The sequence below is a fragment of the Adiantum capillus-veneris genome, chromosome 10, assembly GCF_014529385.1.
Source record: "Adiantum capillus-veneris isolate H3 chromosome 10, ASM1452938v2, whole genome shotgun sequence".
In the NCBI taxonomy this organism is placed as follows: domain Eukaryota; kingdom Viridiplantae; phylum Streptophyta; class Polypodiopsida; order Polypodiales; family Pteridaceae; genus Adiantum; species Adiantum capillus-veneris.
In genome coordinates this window covers 116,486,975-116,501,387 of record NC_140940.1, presented here as the reverse complement: position 1 = coordinate 116,501,387, position 14,413 = coordinate 116,486,975, and the positions used below count along the sequence as shown (strand labels likewise).

Below are 14,413 nucleotides of genomic sequence, written 5' to 3'. Positions count from 1 at the left end.
TCGGATGACCATAGCCAACTTACAAGCTCCTGATCTCTCTTAATTGGCTCAGTACTGGCTCCTTTACCCTATTGTGACCGACTTCCTACCACTCAATTCTTACCCTTAGTATACGTGTTACTAAGGCCCCTATCACACACGTCTGGGTTGAGGTGGCAAAACGTGGTTTGCTTAACACCTTGTCCGTTGCTCTCTGAAAACAGCCAGTGCAAGCCCCTTGCCCATTCATGCTCAGTAGTAGCGGACAAACACAAAAGTAGCATCATAAAAATTGAAACATTGAGTTTGAGCGGCTATCGTCTGCCATCAAAGTTGGAGTCGCTTCCATGTAGCCGAAGGCCACCAGATGACAGGTGTAATGAGAAGTCAGAATATAAATGGTGTCCATGGTGTGTGACTAGAAAAGCGACCAAATGGGTCGGTCTTTTACAGGCATGTCTGCTGCCTACGTGTGACAGGGGCCTAAGGCCTCCTTTGGGAAAAAAGGCAGATACATCAGTCCTAGGAGTGCCGACCATTGCACTGTGTCCTCCTCTGAGTCGTGAATTCATCAGCGGTGATGCTTGCTAGCCTCGTCACTATATTCAAAGGGTGACAATTACATGAGCCAAAAGGGGGAGACGACTGGTTCCTGATCGCTGAGTGTTATGCATGATGATAAAGGTCTCGAAACCAGGGTCCTGATGGTTGTTGCAGGGCCCTGAGCTCTCTCTCTCTCTCTCTCTAAACTCTCTGTGTTTGTGTGTGCGCGTGTGCGTGTGCGTGTGTGAGAGAGAGAGAGAGGCTATGGATCCAGATGCCATAGTCTCCGAAGAGACAACACCCATGGAGTGTCCGGCATGGCTCATTGTGAACAGCCAAGACGAAGTTAACCGCCGCCTGGAGGAGCTCTTGGATTCCAAAGTAGTAGCCGCCACACGAGACGGCGTTGCAGCCACTGCCTTCACCATCCAGCCGGACACCTCCGTGTGGGTCAGAACCTTCATCCCTACTACCCCAGCTCCCGCCCACCTCCAGCTACCGGTCTTCTTCTACTTCCACGGCGGTGGCTTTGTTGCCATGTCCGCCAACTCTGCATTCCCCGACTCCTTTTGCAGGTACTTGTGCAAGACCTTCCAAGCGATTGTTGTCTCTGTAGATTACCGGAAGGCGCCTGATTACCGGTATCCGACAGCGTACGATGATTGTTACGCGGCAGTGCAGTGGCTGGCCACTGGATCGGCGGCGGCGGCGGCGGCGGCGGGGCAGGGGGAGGCGCCGCTGCAAGAGGCTGACCTGTCGCGTTGCTTTTTGGTGGGGGAAAGCGCAGGAGGGAATATTGTGCACCACGTGGCGTGCAGACTGGCTTCGCATGCGGCGATGAAGGGAAGATTGACGGTGCTGGGCAATCTGGTACTGGCGCCGTTTTTCGGAGGGGAGGAGCGGACGCCGGCGGAGCTGCGCCTAATGAAGGTGGATCCCTTTCTGGATTACGACAAGTGTGACGCGTGCTGGCGGAAGTTCCTGCCGGCCGGCGCCAACAGGGACCACCCGGCGGTCAATGTAAGCGGTCCTGAGGCGCCGGATTTGAGGGGGCTACCCCTTGCCCCCTTCCTGGTGACTGTGGGCGAGTACGACTCTACCAAAGATTGGCAGCTCCGCTACGTCAAGTCCTTACAGCGCATGGGCCACCATGTCCACCTTCACTTCTACAAAGGCGGCATCCATTGCTTCCATTGCTTACCCGACCTAGCTCTCTCTTCCGTCTTCCGTGCTGATCTTGAACACTTTGTCCACTCTAAGCTCCTCCCCACCACCACCACCACTAGCTTTTAACGTTTTCTTTTGATGTTCCTCCGAATGGACATCATTATGAGAAGCTTCTTAATGCCGTAGTCCATACAATTACTTGTAGTTTCTTTGGTTATGGGGTCCATTTAGTAGTCGTCGAGTGTAAGATCTCTTATCTTACAATGAATTTAAATTAAGAATTTGGTGTGAGTGTAGGCATGGACATAGTCTTGTTGAGCCTCTTTTAGGCCATTTGAGTGTCTCATTTGCCTACCTATTTTGTAGGCAGCTTTTGATCAATTTAGAGTCACGAAAATTATTTGTATGTGGGAAATGTTCATATAATCAAGGAGAGAGAGTCTCTCTTTGATTCGTTTTGTAGTTTCTTGTGTTTTAAGGTTCCTTTGATGCCTCAAAGATTCGTAATTATAATCATTTTGTTACGTCTTTTTGGACTTTTTGAAGCTAATTCAAAAGTAAAGCACCTCCGTAAAAATGCAAGAGAGTGTGTGAGCGGGAAAGCCAACGGTTAAGTGTAGCATAAAATGAGATGTATACAAATAAGGGACAGGGACCTTGCTTATATGGGGTTCTAGGTGTCTCGACTTTACTATAGATAATAACCATCCAAAATAAATGCTAAAATGTGATGTTGGGCCATTAGGGAGGTCTCTTTTGTGTCTTTAAGCATATATATATATATATATATATATATATATATATATATATATATATATATATATATATATATATATATATATCTATATATATATATATATATATATATAGAGAGAGAGAGAGAGAGAGAGAGAGAGAGCGCTCTTAACCAATGATAGAAGAGCTTCAGTTACAAAATCTATATTTTTGAAAAGAAAAACACAATTTCAAAATGATTTTTTTTTGGCATACTCATGAGCAGATAAAAGTGTTGTAATTTGCGACACCCGTTGGTTTTGAAAGATTTTCACCTCATTTTTTACCATTTTCACTTTGCATGTCACTATCATCAAACAACGTGTGGATTTTCTCCCGTCACTTTCTCACTTCTTCTTGCTCTACTTTTGCATATTCTTCTTCATCTCTAATTTTGCATATTCTTCTCCAACTATATACTTCATTTGTGTATATTCTTCCTCATCTCTAGGTCTACATATTCTTCTCCATCTCTACATCACTACTGCTACATATTCTTCTCTCTCTGATTCTCTGTGTATTCTTCTCCATCTGTGCATCTCCATCTCTACTTTTGCATTTCTTCTTCATCTTTGCATCTCTACTTCTACATGTTACTTCCATTTTTTTCCATGGAGGAGTCTGCTTAATTAAAGTGAACAAGTACTTCAATTGAAGCCATAATCACTGGGAATACCAATGACAAAGATGAGAATTGGCTTCCAATAACCATACACAAAGTAATGCGGATACTGATGGAGCAAATTAACAGGATAAAGTCCACCACAAAAAAATCATACTTGGCAGGTTGGAAGGGCATAGTGAGGGACTTCAACTTTGGTGAGGTTAAAAAACAATCAAGGAGGTGCTTCTGCAATGTGGCTACATGCGTAAACAAATTCATAATGATCCAGAGAGCTCATCCTTGCCATTATATAGACCAAACTATCAGTCCCTAACTTGCAAGCTCTTTTTCATTTTGAATAGAGTTGTTGTTGGCCGGCTGCCAAGCGTCACCATATCGATGCTAGCAAAGCGAGAAGCACAGAAGACATAAAATGTCAATCCGTGGGACGTAGTTGGCCCTAGTGCATGGAGGCTACAAGAGATAGCTAATCTCTCGAAAAACTCAAGTCCAATGTGCTCTTGTCTAAATTGGTCTCAAATGTGTGTCTAACATCAAAAGCCACTTTCCTTACCGCAAGCTTTACCTGACGATTTTGTATAGCTATGATGATCTGAGTGCAATGTAACTTACTATCTAGAATATGCAGAGTATCCTCGGCATCCCCATATGCTCACATGTCATTTTTGACACTCGGGCAAAATCGTGCCTAAGATAAAAAGCCTATTTCGGGCAGGTCAATTTCGGCATTTGAAGCACTCTATAGCTTCCTTAAGACGTGTTCTATCTATCCCTATGGTCAAAAATCAGTTTAACACAAGACTCATAATACTCAATTGTAGCGTACGCTCACTTTCATTATCCAATACTTAGGTCGAAAGTTACAAAAATTGGCTTTTATACCTTAGCCAAGGTTTAAAGAATGGATCCCTAGCTAGTTGGGCTCAATGATAAGGTTCAAAGATTACACATAATTACAAAATTGAAAGCCCTCGGTCCCTTTACACTCTTTGACAATCACTGATAATACAACAGCTTTGGACTTTGTTAAGGGCTCGTCTGCAGCATAGCTTTTTGGTACTAACATAATGTCAATACTCAGGGAAGTGATTCGGATGGGGCACGGAGACTCTTTGAGATCGTCAATCTCAAGAAGTGAACCTTAACAAGCTAACACAACAACTCGACAAGAAAACCAACACTCAATGATTAGAGAAATCGGTCTATGTCCTTTCTCACAACTCTAGGTCATCACGCCATTTTGGCACTCGAACGGACTTGAAATGCAACGTAACTTTACGAGGAGGTCTAGGACACCTAGGCGCACGATCCTACCAAGTCTGATCGCAATCCAACAAGGTACCAAAATCACGACCCATCATGAAAAAGGTCCTGAAAACTGTAATAGAACTATCCAGAAAAGGTCGCCCTATGGTCTAGGAACACTTTCCTATGGTCAAAATGACTAAAAACACTGATTTAAGCACTCAAATCTGCAATTAAGGCTCACTAACGTGTAGTCGCGAACCACAACAAAACTGACAATGCTTACACTTAAATGAAAGAGCAATGAGACAAGAACACAATGCAAGTTTCAAAATTGAAAATTGATTACCCAATCATTAGAAACGTCGATTACAAGTTGGAGTAGCTTAGTAGCTCGAGCATATGCACAATAGAGCTCTTTATAAAAATGAGCCTTCTTTCACATTAAGGTTATTAATCTTTATACCTAGGGATTTCTAAATGGTCGGTGACCGGCTCAGATGTACCTTTACAAATGTCATGACAAAATTACAACTCAGGGAATTGATTGCTACTCTGGAATTAGGATTTACATAGAGTATCACTACACTAACTCGACAAAATAATAAACTACAAATGTGGTGTCCGGCTACATGTCCGGCCAGGTGGACGCTCGTTTTTTATCTGTCTCTTAACATTCCCCCCTTCCTAATTCGTGTCGTCCCTTGACACGACCTTGTGCAGTCTTGTCATAGGGTTGTCTTCAGCTTTGTCTTCAAGGTTTTTCTTCCGTTGTCGTTGATGATGCTCCCTCCTTCCTTGAGTGATTCATGTCTTCCATGTTGTTGATACGTGATTTGATCTTTGATTTTCGAGGCAACTTTTCTTCTGGTTGTGCATTCGCCTCTTTGTTGCCAGTCTTGGCCACCATGAAGAAGGATTTTAATGTTTTTGAGTTTATAGAATCAATCCTCTTTGTGGCATGGACTTTATGATGGGTATGCTTTCCATGTCCACTGTATTTGAGTTGTCTGTAATAGGTCACCAATGTTGAAGCATTGTGTGAGCTACTTTTGATTGTTGTTGATGACCCTCTTGCAGAATTTTTCATTGCTTGTCATTGTAGGCCATTCTTTGACTTGCCATTGTTTGATGGAGCTTTGTTGTCGACCTTGGAGGAGATAAAAGATTCTCTTGATAAGCATTCAGAGACCTACATTTTTTGCTTCAAGTCATTGTCGATTGATTTGGATAGACATTTTCTTATTGTTGATGTAGAAGGAATATATACAAGAAGTCGATGATGAGGGTTTCTAGATTAGGGTCTTAAAACCTGGATGACCAAAGGGAAAAAACTCGGTGGGAAAAAAGTGTCTTTGGTATACGCTCTTATTGGAGTTGAGCAATTCCACTTGAAGTACCTGTCATGCAAGGTGAGTGCCCGGGAGAAACAAAGGAAGAGTGTCTAATGAAAGTGCCAATTATGGGACACTCTATATGCATACAAGAAATTTGTCAAACAAAAGCATGTAGTGTAAGAGATGGAGTTGATGGGTGCTTCAAGGAAAAAATGTAGCGCACGTGACATCAAAGGACGTCTCAAGAGCTTCCAAGTTTCCAAAAAGGGTTTTTGATGTAGAAGCTTCTCCACTCATACTTCACTGTGCTAAGTGGATGAGTGTCTTTTGGACTTCCTCCTTCACTTACCCCTATACTACAATGACTTTGACTCTTATGCTCACCTATACCAGCATAAGCGACACAACGTAATTATGCTCAACTCTTCCAGCTTCTTGAGCAGTATCTAAAATAACTAAGACGCTTAGACCACATATAATATTACATGAAGGTTTGGGACTAGCGCTTCGTTCATATAGTGGCTTAGCTGCCCGACTCTGACTTTTATGCCATGTAATTTTAATGGCGACTTGGACGTACTTGTTCAAGGCCAGAAACCCAATTCCATAAGAAATTTAGGCCTCTTCCATTGTGTTGTTCATTGAGTGCCACCATTTTGTCAAATAGGTTGACAAATTTTGGCTCCTCTTGACTTGCTTGTCGTATATTCACACTGCTTTGTGAAACAAGTCCTTCAGCTCTTGTAGGGATTGATGTAGCCTTTGATTTATCTTGCATGAGAAGCGGCTGAATCTGTGTGTGGGTTCTTTGTGTTTGAGTTTGCACGAGCAATTTTGGAACCCATCTTGTTTTTGGTCCTTGTGTGACCGTCTTTGGAATTTTCTCTTTCGCTTTGGCTTGATTGACATTAGGCTTTGATAGACAGATTTGATGATTTTCGTTGTAGAAGCCCTAATCCTATAGTTGATGCTGAGGTATCCATCTATAGATTGCAACAGGCCTTGGTTGCAATTGGCTTCTGTTGGCTCTTGGTTGTCATTGCTTGCCTTTGGGTAGAAGCTTGTGCTGCCTGATTTCTCTTGGTTGTTCCAGATTGAGCTACAACTTTTGGTAACCATATTTGATTAATACCTGCATAAAATCCTTGTGTTTCAAGTAGCTTGACTGGAATCATCGACTGTTTCACCTATTTCTCTTGGGTAACTTGACTAGCGTCTGATTTTGGTACCCACACTTGTCGCAGTTCTTGCTTGGAAGGTCTTTTCTTCTGCCTTTTGTGGTTTTTCTTTCTCTTATTGAGTTGTTTGTCTTGCATTTATAGTGCATCTTGTTACGTGTAGGACATGTTGGTTGAGGTGGGTAGGTCCAGGCTATTACTTTAAGCTTATTGGCCCAAACATTAGTGTCTCCTTGGAAGTAGCTCTGAGCAGTGATTGACTCATTTGATGCTACCCACCTTGTCACTTTATGTTGTTGAGGTTGAACTGGTGTATGTTGTATCCAAATTGGGTCTTTGACATGGATGTGCTCTTTGGATATTAACACTTGGTTGTTTCTCTTTGGATTCTTCCTAATTCTTTGATGTGATGGAAACTTTGGTTGATAGACTTTTTGTTTCGGTTTCCATTGCATTGCCGATGGTTTGACTCTCGATGGTTTGACTCTTGATGTAGAGGCTTTGTGGGAAGTTTATGTGGGCTCGTTTAAGGTAAAATTGTCTTGCAAGGTTGATTAACTTTAGTGGTTGCCTTTGCTTTACATTTTTCCGTGATGGTTGGTTGCTCCTTTTTTGCATTGACTTGAGGTGCTTTTGGGGTTTTTGATGGTGTTGTTGTTGAAGATTTTCCTTATGGTTGAAAGAAGATGTTTCTCCAATTTTCTATCAGGATCAGCCTCTCTTTGATATGATGAGAGTCAATTATGTGGAAAGTATCCTTATACTCCCCGGTACTCAACCTGAGTACGGCCTCGGCCATGCCAAAGCTAGGAATTGGCATTTTTAAACTTGTGTTCACTGTTTCTTCTAGCTCTTTGATTCGCGGCTTTCCCATCATGATCCACGTATCATAAGACATGAGATTATTGTTGCTTATGGATCTATCACAGCTGAACATGTGATTTTGAGTCCTATTTCTCCGCATCTGCTGAATTTGATCAATGTTGTTGCATCCTGATCCTTCTCTTGATCTTGAGTTTGTTGAACTTTGGATGTGAAGCTTGGAAATTTTTCTTCTTCATTTGCTCTCATTTGCGTTTTTTCTCAAGTCTGCTTCTTTGAAACGACTTTTGTTGATTCTTCGGGTATGTCAATGATGATATATTCTCGTAGTTGGTTTGCTTCCTTCATTTGCACTTTGGTATCATGTTTCCAAGACATAGCCATCTTTTTGATATTTTTTGCTTCACACTCACAAACTTCCTTAGCTTCCTTCAACACCTTTATCGTAAACAAGGGGGTTATATCATAGCAATCTTCATCGCAAAATTTGGTGTTGGTCACCTCATTTACGCAGACATCAAGAGTCGTCAGTATTTGATCCCATCCAAAGGGTTCAAATAACTCCTCTCAAAATGGTTCCTTAATGTAAAATTCATCTTCTACTGAACGCTCTAGGATGCAATCTTCCTTTCTAAGACTCCCGCATTCTGATGCTCAAGACATACAAATATGTGTTTTGCTTTGCAACCAAGTAGGTACCTCGTTTTCTTAATGTAAAATTCATCTTCTACTAAACGCTCTAGGATGAAATCTTCCTTTCTAAGACTCCCGCATTCTGATGCTCGAGACATACAAATATGTGTTTTGCTTTGCAACCAAGTAGGTACCTTTGCAACCAAGTAGGTACCTCGTTTTCTTCTTCAGTTGTGGAGTGTAATTCTTCCCCCGGTGTTCGCTCTACATCTCTATAACTATGATCTTTGACACTAATTTCCGTAGTGACCTCTCTGTGTCTCAAGTAGATATCGTCATAGCCCCAGTCTTGTACCATTTTGAGCTGACACATGAATGGTCTACCCAATATGATATCAAACTTATTACTCTTGTCAAAATTCATTATGGCAAAGGTGTGATCATACTCAATTCCACACAAGGATATAATGATTTGTTCTAATATTTTAATCAGTTTCTCCACATATCCATCTGCTAATTGCAATTTCATTTGAGTTTTTGTAAGAGCAGACTTTCCCCATTTTTTCCATACATCTTTGGTTGTAATGGCAATTCCTGCCCCATGATCTAATATAGAAACTGTATCTCCTTTGTACTCAAGTGGTAAGGTGGTGTTTCCTTCTTCTCCTTCACAGTAGTTGCCCACCTTATTTACTGGTACTGTCTGTGGCTTCTTAGGCAAGGTGTCATCCATGTTTTTGTTCGCAAGTTGGTCATGTGCAGGTATTTTCAACCCCATGTTTTCCAGGTTTTTGCCCATTTGGCCCCATAGATGCGGTCTAATTTGTAGTAGCTCTGAGAGATAAATTGTGCATTGTATAGGAGAAGACATCAATTTATGCAAGCTCTTGGTATCCATCATTTTTGTTGTGGCTTTCCTCTGAGAAGGTACCAATTTAACCTCCAATTCTGTTTCGAGTTCTCCTATGAAAGATGGCAAAGTCTTTAGAGAGAGTGGTGTACTTTTTTCAGATATGACAGACCTGGCATCCCCATATAAAGATTTTAAATCCACTGGGGAAAAAATTTGATCCATGTTTATCTCTGGGATAGGTGCTGACTGTAAGGTAGCACTACCATATTTTTGGTTTCTGATCAATTCCCATGAAGATTGTGGCCACGGTTCTTCTACCTCCGGAATAGGCATCACTACTTGTGAGCCCACCCCATCTGTGGTATTGGCTACTTCCCTTGTATCTAAAGTTGCCTCAACTCCTAGCTCTTCCTCTTTGTTTACAGTACCATGACTTCCAATTCTTGCATTTTTTCGCGTATTAGCACTTCTGTTTTTGGAGCATCTGGAACATGTGGTTCCATAAGAGCTTGGGCCACTTGGATGAGCTCCTTGCACATTTGCAACCTCTCTTTTTCATACCTTGGATGATGATATGTCATCCATCTATCCTCTTGGGTTTGATTGGGTTTTATCCTAGCTTTATATGCCTTCAAAATTGCATCTAAAGGTTCAAAGACTTTGTCGACCAAGACTGAACCTCCCGAGTTAGTCTTTGACTCTTTAGGTCCCTTTGCGTTTTTCTTCATTTCTTGCTCGTGTTTAAGTTGTCCTTTGGTTTGGTGCAATTCAGTTTCCAAAGAAGATTTCTCCTGCATCCTCTTTGCTTTCATTTTGTCCCTTTTGGCTTTCCATGATTTTCTTGCAGTTCTCATCACTCGATATGTTTTTGATTTTTGTTTGAGGGGTCAATGTGGGTTCCTCCACAACAATTGCATTTTTGGCAACTTCTTGAGCTTGAGCTCGAGTCATCATGTTTAATGGAATGGTGGATTCCACCTCGGATCCGCTAAAGAAGGCATCACGCCTACAACATTCATTGTTGCTTTCCCTTTGTAGTCTGGATTTTTAGCACAAAGCTGGCGTAAATGGTCTCTTCCACAACGTTCACAAAATACAAATAATTTGATTTGTGGACCCTTGTTTGGACAGCTTTGTGATCACCTCCACACTCATAGCATGGACATTCTTGTTTTGCAGCTGGTGATCCAACCAATGGTTTTTCTTGTCTTGTGAGGATGTTCTTTGAACCATACTCTTGATGCTTGGCTATGAACATAGTTAATTTGCATACATGGAGTATTGGTTTTTCATGGGTTGCGAAACATACGTTGACAGAGTGTAGTTGAATATTGCTCTACCATCATTCTGAAGAGGTGGTTGTTGCCCTAGCACACATTGTGGCTTTGGCTGAGTGCTACACCATGGAGTGGGGTGATCCCATCCACAAGTATTACATATCCTCAATTGAGTTTGTCGCACATTTAGGTTCTGTTTGTAGCATTGTTTTATTCTTCTAATCACCTCCTCAACCACTTGGTCAAAGCTCGGCATCATAGGATTTTGAACATCTTTCTTTGTGGTGGGTTCGCTCTTCGGAGAAGAGGCACTACTAGTTGTTCTATCTATATCTTCACTCACCTCTTCGTAGGCCTTGAAATTGTCATCTAGATATAGAGCTTCTCTAGTGACTTGGTCAATCCTTTCAGATGTAGGTCTTTTTTGAGAGTTTCATTCCTCACGCCCTCTATGAAGAGGACTGATAATCTATCATCTTGTGGTAGCTCTCTTGTAGAACATCTCTCTATGTATTTCTCGAAGCAAAGAAGAGATTCCTTCACTCTCTTGTTTGCTTTTTGTTTGAAAGTGTAGATTTGGGACACTGTGTCGAGAACTCTTTTGTGAATTATCTTGTAAGAGTTGTGCTATGTTTGGGAAATCATCTTTGTTCAATGGTTGGAACCAAGTCAAAGCTGTTCCTTCTAATGTCAACCCGAATCCCTCGTACTGAGTATGAAAATCCGCAATCTGTTCATCTCTCAAAACTTGTTTGAAGAGTGAGACATGAGCATATGGATCCCCTGACCCACTGTACTTTCTCTTGACACATTGAGACACTTGATATGGTCTTAATTGTTATGGTCCAGTCATCAATCTAAGCAGCTCGTGGTCCCTTGAAAAGTTGGATCTCGCTCTCTCCTCTCGTCTTGGAGAAAATCCAGGTGGAATCCTCTTTGGTATGTGCTCTGGCATCATTTTTGGCTGAAAGTAAGTAGAGATCTGAGTTCCCTTGTATGTGTATCGTTCTAAGTCAATCGGATAAACAAGTATATACTCACGTTGTCGTGTCGATTTGCGAGCACGGGGTGAAAGATGAGGATCTACCTACATTTTCAAGATTTTGCCAAATTGACAATTTATGCCAGATTCTTCCATGATATCTGGAGATGATTGGAATGTATGCATTATGTGGTTTTTTATAGATCGAAAGTTCTTCAAAGTAGACTAATTGGGCTGATAGGTGAAGAAGGAAAGAAGGGCTGGTTTTTTGCTTAAAAATGTAGAGCTTGAAGTGCTAAAAGAGGAGGTCCAGACGGCTCATCAAACCAAGCTACGGAGCCCAAGATAATTGAGTTTGAAGGTTCAGTGCATTGCAGATTCTCGTCGGGCAGGGCAGCTGGAGACAGGCAGCCCAAGTGGATGTCAATGGATAGACGTGTAAAGCTCAAGTTATAGAGCATACCTGTCTTTTTAGATTGTAGATCAAAGCTACGGATTGCTGCATATTAGCATATGAAGTTTTGTCGGGGCCCGGGTTTGTGCCCACTTGACCGCATGGGGAGTTGTCGATCGGATTTTTGGTTGTCGAGTTATAGTTGATAAAGTGGGGACAGTTTCCTGAGGAGAGGTGTCAGATATGTTTTTCTTCCATTTTGATGGCCCCAGTTCGTGGGCTTAGAAGGCTAAGAATGCAACAAAGATTTTGGAATTCCAAGTCGGCAATGAGGGCTACCAACTGGGACTCATGGCTCCGACACCAGGCCAATGGGCAAGAAATGACAAGGTTCTAAAGGAAAGAAATGTCAAGGTTATGGTGGTGACTTTGGGGGGATTTTTTTAAATCTTGGAGGAGTGGTTTGCTGAGGTGATGCCACGAGGCAGGTGAACTATCCCACATGGGGGAACGCAGGCCAAAAACTAAAAGTGTATAGCCCAAAAGGGGGCTCATTAAAGGTTACACAAAGGGGGAGAGAGGGGAGCTCCCTCACCCGTGGGCTATGGCGGAAGAGCGTTGGATCTATTGATGGTGCACGTGGCCGTGCAGGGGCGCGTGGCGCTGGTGTTTTGAATGGTTAAAGCGGCGGGGCCAATTGTCGGCAGCGTTGCTGGGTGGTTGGGCGGAGGACCTGGTTGCTCGCACAACTGATGGCGTGGCACCCTGTAATGGTTGTTCCCGTGCCCCCCCCGCCCCCCAACTAGCGACCTCGCTAGTGTTAAGGGGTAAGGGGAGGGATCACATGGCAGAGAGAGAAAGTTCAAAGGCCGAGCAGAAGGAGAGCCGGACCGGGCAATGGAAACTCAAATCGGGCGGACAAAGGGTAAAATGGGCGGCTTGGCTTGGAAAAGCTAGAGGCAAGGGATATGGTCAGGCAAAGCAAAGGGGCAAGGTTGATCAAAGGGGATAAGTTCACATGCAACTATGAGAGAGAGAGAGAGAGAGAGAGAGAGAAATTAGAAGCTTCACCAATGTGGCGACCATGCAAGGTAATACCAAATTAAGATGCACCAAGTGTATCAATGCACGGAAAATTCTAAAGGAGCTCATGGGGGAGCTACACGGCAAAAAGGAGTCCAATTTTTCTTTTTTTTTGGATTGACACCTCCTATAAGAGGGGTATTTTCCACTTGAAAACATTTCTTTTTAGTTCCTTTCTTTTGGGAGAGGGTTAATTTTTGAGAATTTTTGAGAGGGCCTTTTGGGGAACCGACGGGAGCAGTGGGGAGTTCTTTTGCTTGAGAGCAGTTGGACAAGGCAAGGGAAAGGCAGGGGGAGCGTTCAGAGCACAATGGTGGAACAGCTTGGGGAAGAATTATAAGGCGAGGGTTGCAATTCAAAAGGCATACCAAAGTGGGCATATGCAACAGGATTGCAAAAAAGCAGTGAAAAATCTTACAATGTATCTACTGTCAGTTGTCAGCATCTCTTGAGTCTTGTAGCTCTGTTTCTTCATCGTATCAATTAATATTGTTCTTATTTGCTGTCTTCTCTCTAAAACTCTCTTGAATGACTAGTATTACGTGTATTAAACCATTAATTAATTCTATCAGCACTCTGCTATCCTAGTTTGATAGCCTGCTAAGCTCCTGTCTACAGCCAGAGGCCCAGTGCTTTCCCAGTCGACCTTGGAGAACCGATCACTCCGACAACGTCCATACTTATCTACCATCAAAACTTGCACTCCATGAGCATCTGTATATGTGAACGCATACATAGTCTTATGGGTGGTCAACTCTCTAGCATAGGGCTCTACACACTTGTAGAAGATATATGGATCTCCATTTGTGAACCTATACAAGCCCTCATGTGCGTAATCTGTAAGCACTCTCATGGATTCATTGACTTTGATGAATCTCACGTTTGGTTTGTTGATCAAAGGATGCTTCTCCTCTAGGTATTCTCCCAATCCCCCTGTTTGTCGGCATTGCAACGTTTTTCATGTCTCTGAGTGAAGTAGAGAACTCTGATGGTGGATGATTTGTCATGGTTAAGGCTCAGTCAAAACTCTGAAGATAGTCTCTTACAAGTCCACTTTGGCTTAGTGCAATTGATCCCTTTTTGCCTGTGGTAAGGTCTCTCAAAAGTCAGGAATTTGTGACTTTTTGGTCTCTGGAAGTTATTCTTGGGATACCCTAAAAGTTTGGATTTAGGAAACCTAGAAAAATTCAGCTTTAAAAGTCAAGTGTGTCCTATTGCCCACAAGATTTCTTCCTGGCTATACCTGACTCAATTTGGAGTTGTCTATCAAAAGTTAGAGCAATTTTAGTGAACTGCACTCGAAACAGTACTCAAGACAGTTTCAAAACCAGAACACAAGAATTTTGGCTTGTATCTTGGCCTCCCAAAGGTATTTTTAGCTCAAACTTGAGATTTAGAATGTTCTCAAGTATGTCTACAAGATCACCAAGTCAGAAGCCTCCACTATGCTAAGGTACGTGGATTGCGATCCATGTTCCTCTGTCAAATTTTTTTCTCCAAATTTTGACTGTGTGTAGACAA

General features: G+C 42.4%; 1 protein-coding gene across 1 annotated transcript; it reads left to right on the top strand.

Annotated features, from left to right (window-relative positions):
• Positions 1-638: 638 nt before the first annotated feature.
• On the top strand, positions 639-1,980 carry LOC147449502 (putative carboxylesterase 18). Its single transcript, XM_086521936.1, has one exon. The coding sequence runs from the start codon at positions 787-789 to the stop codon at positions 1,813-1,815; it is 1,029 nt and encodes a 342-aa protein (XP_086378062.1). The 5' UTR covers positions 639-786; the 3' UTR covers positions 1,816-1,980.
• The last annotated feature ends 12,433 nt before the right edge of the window (positions 1,981-14,413 follow it).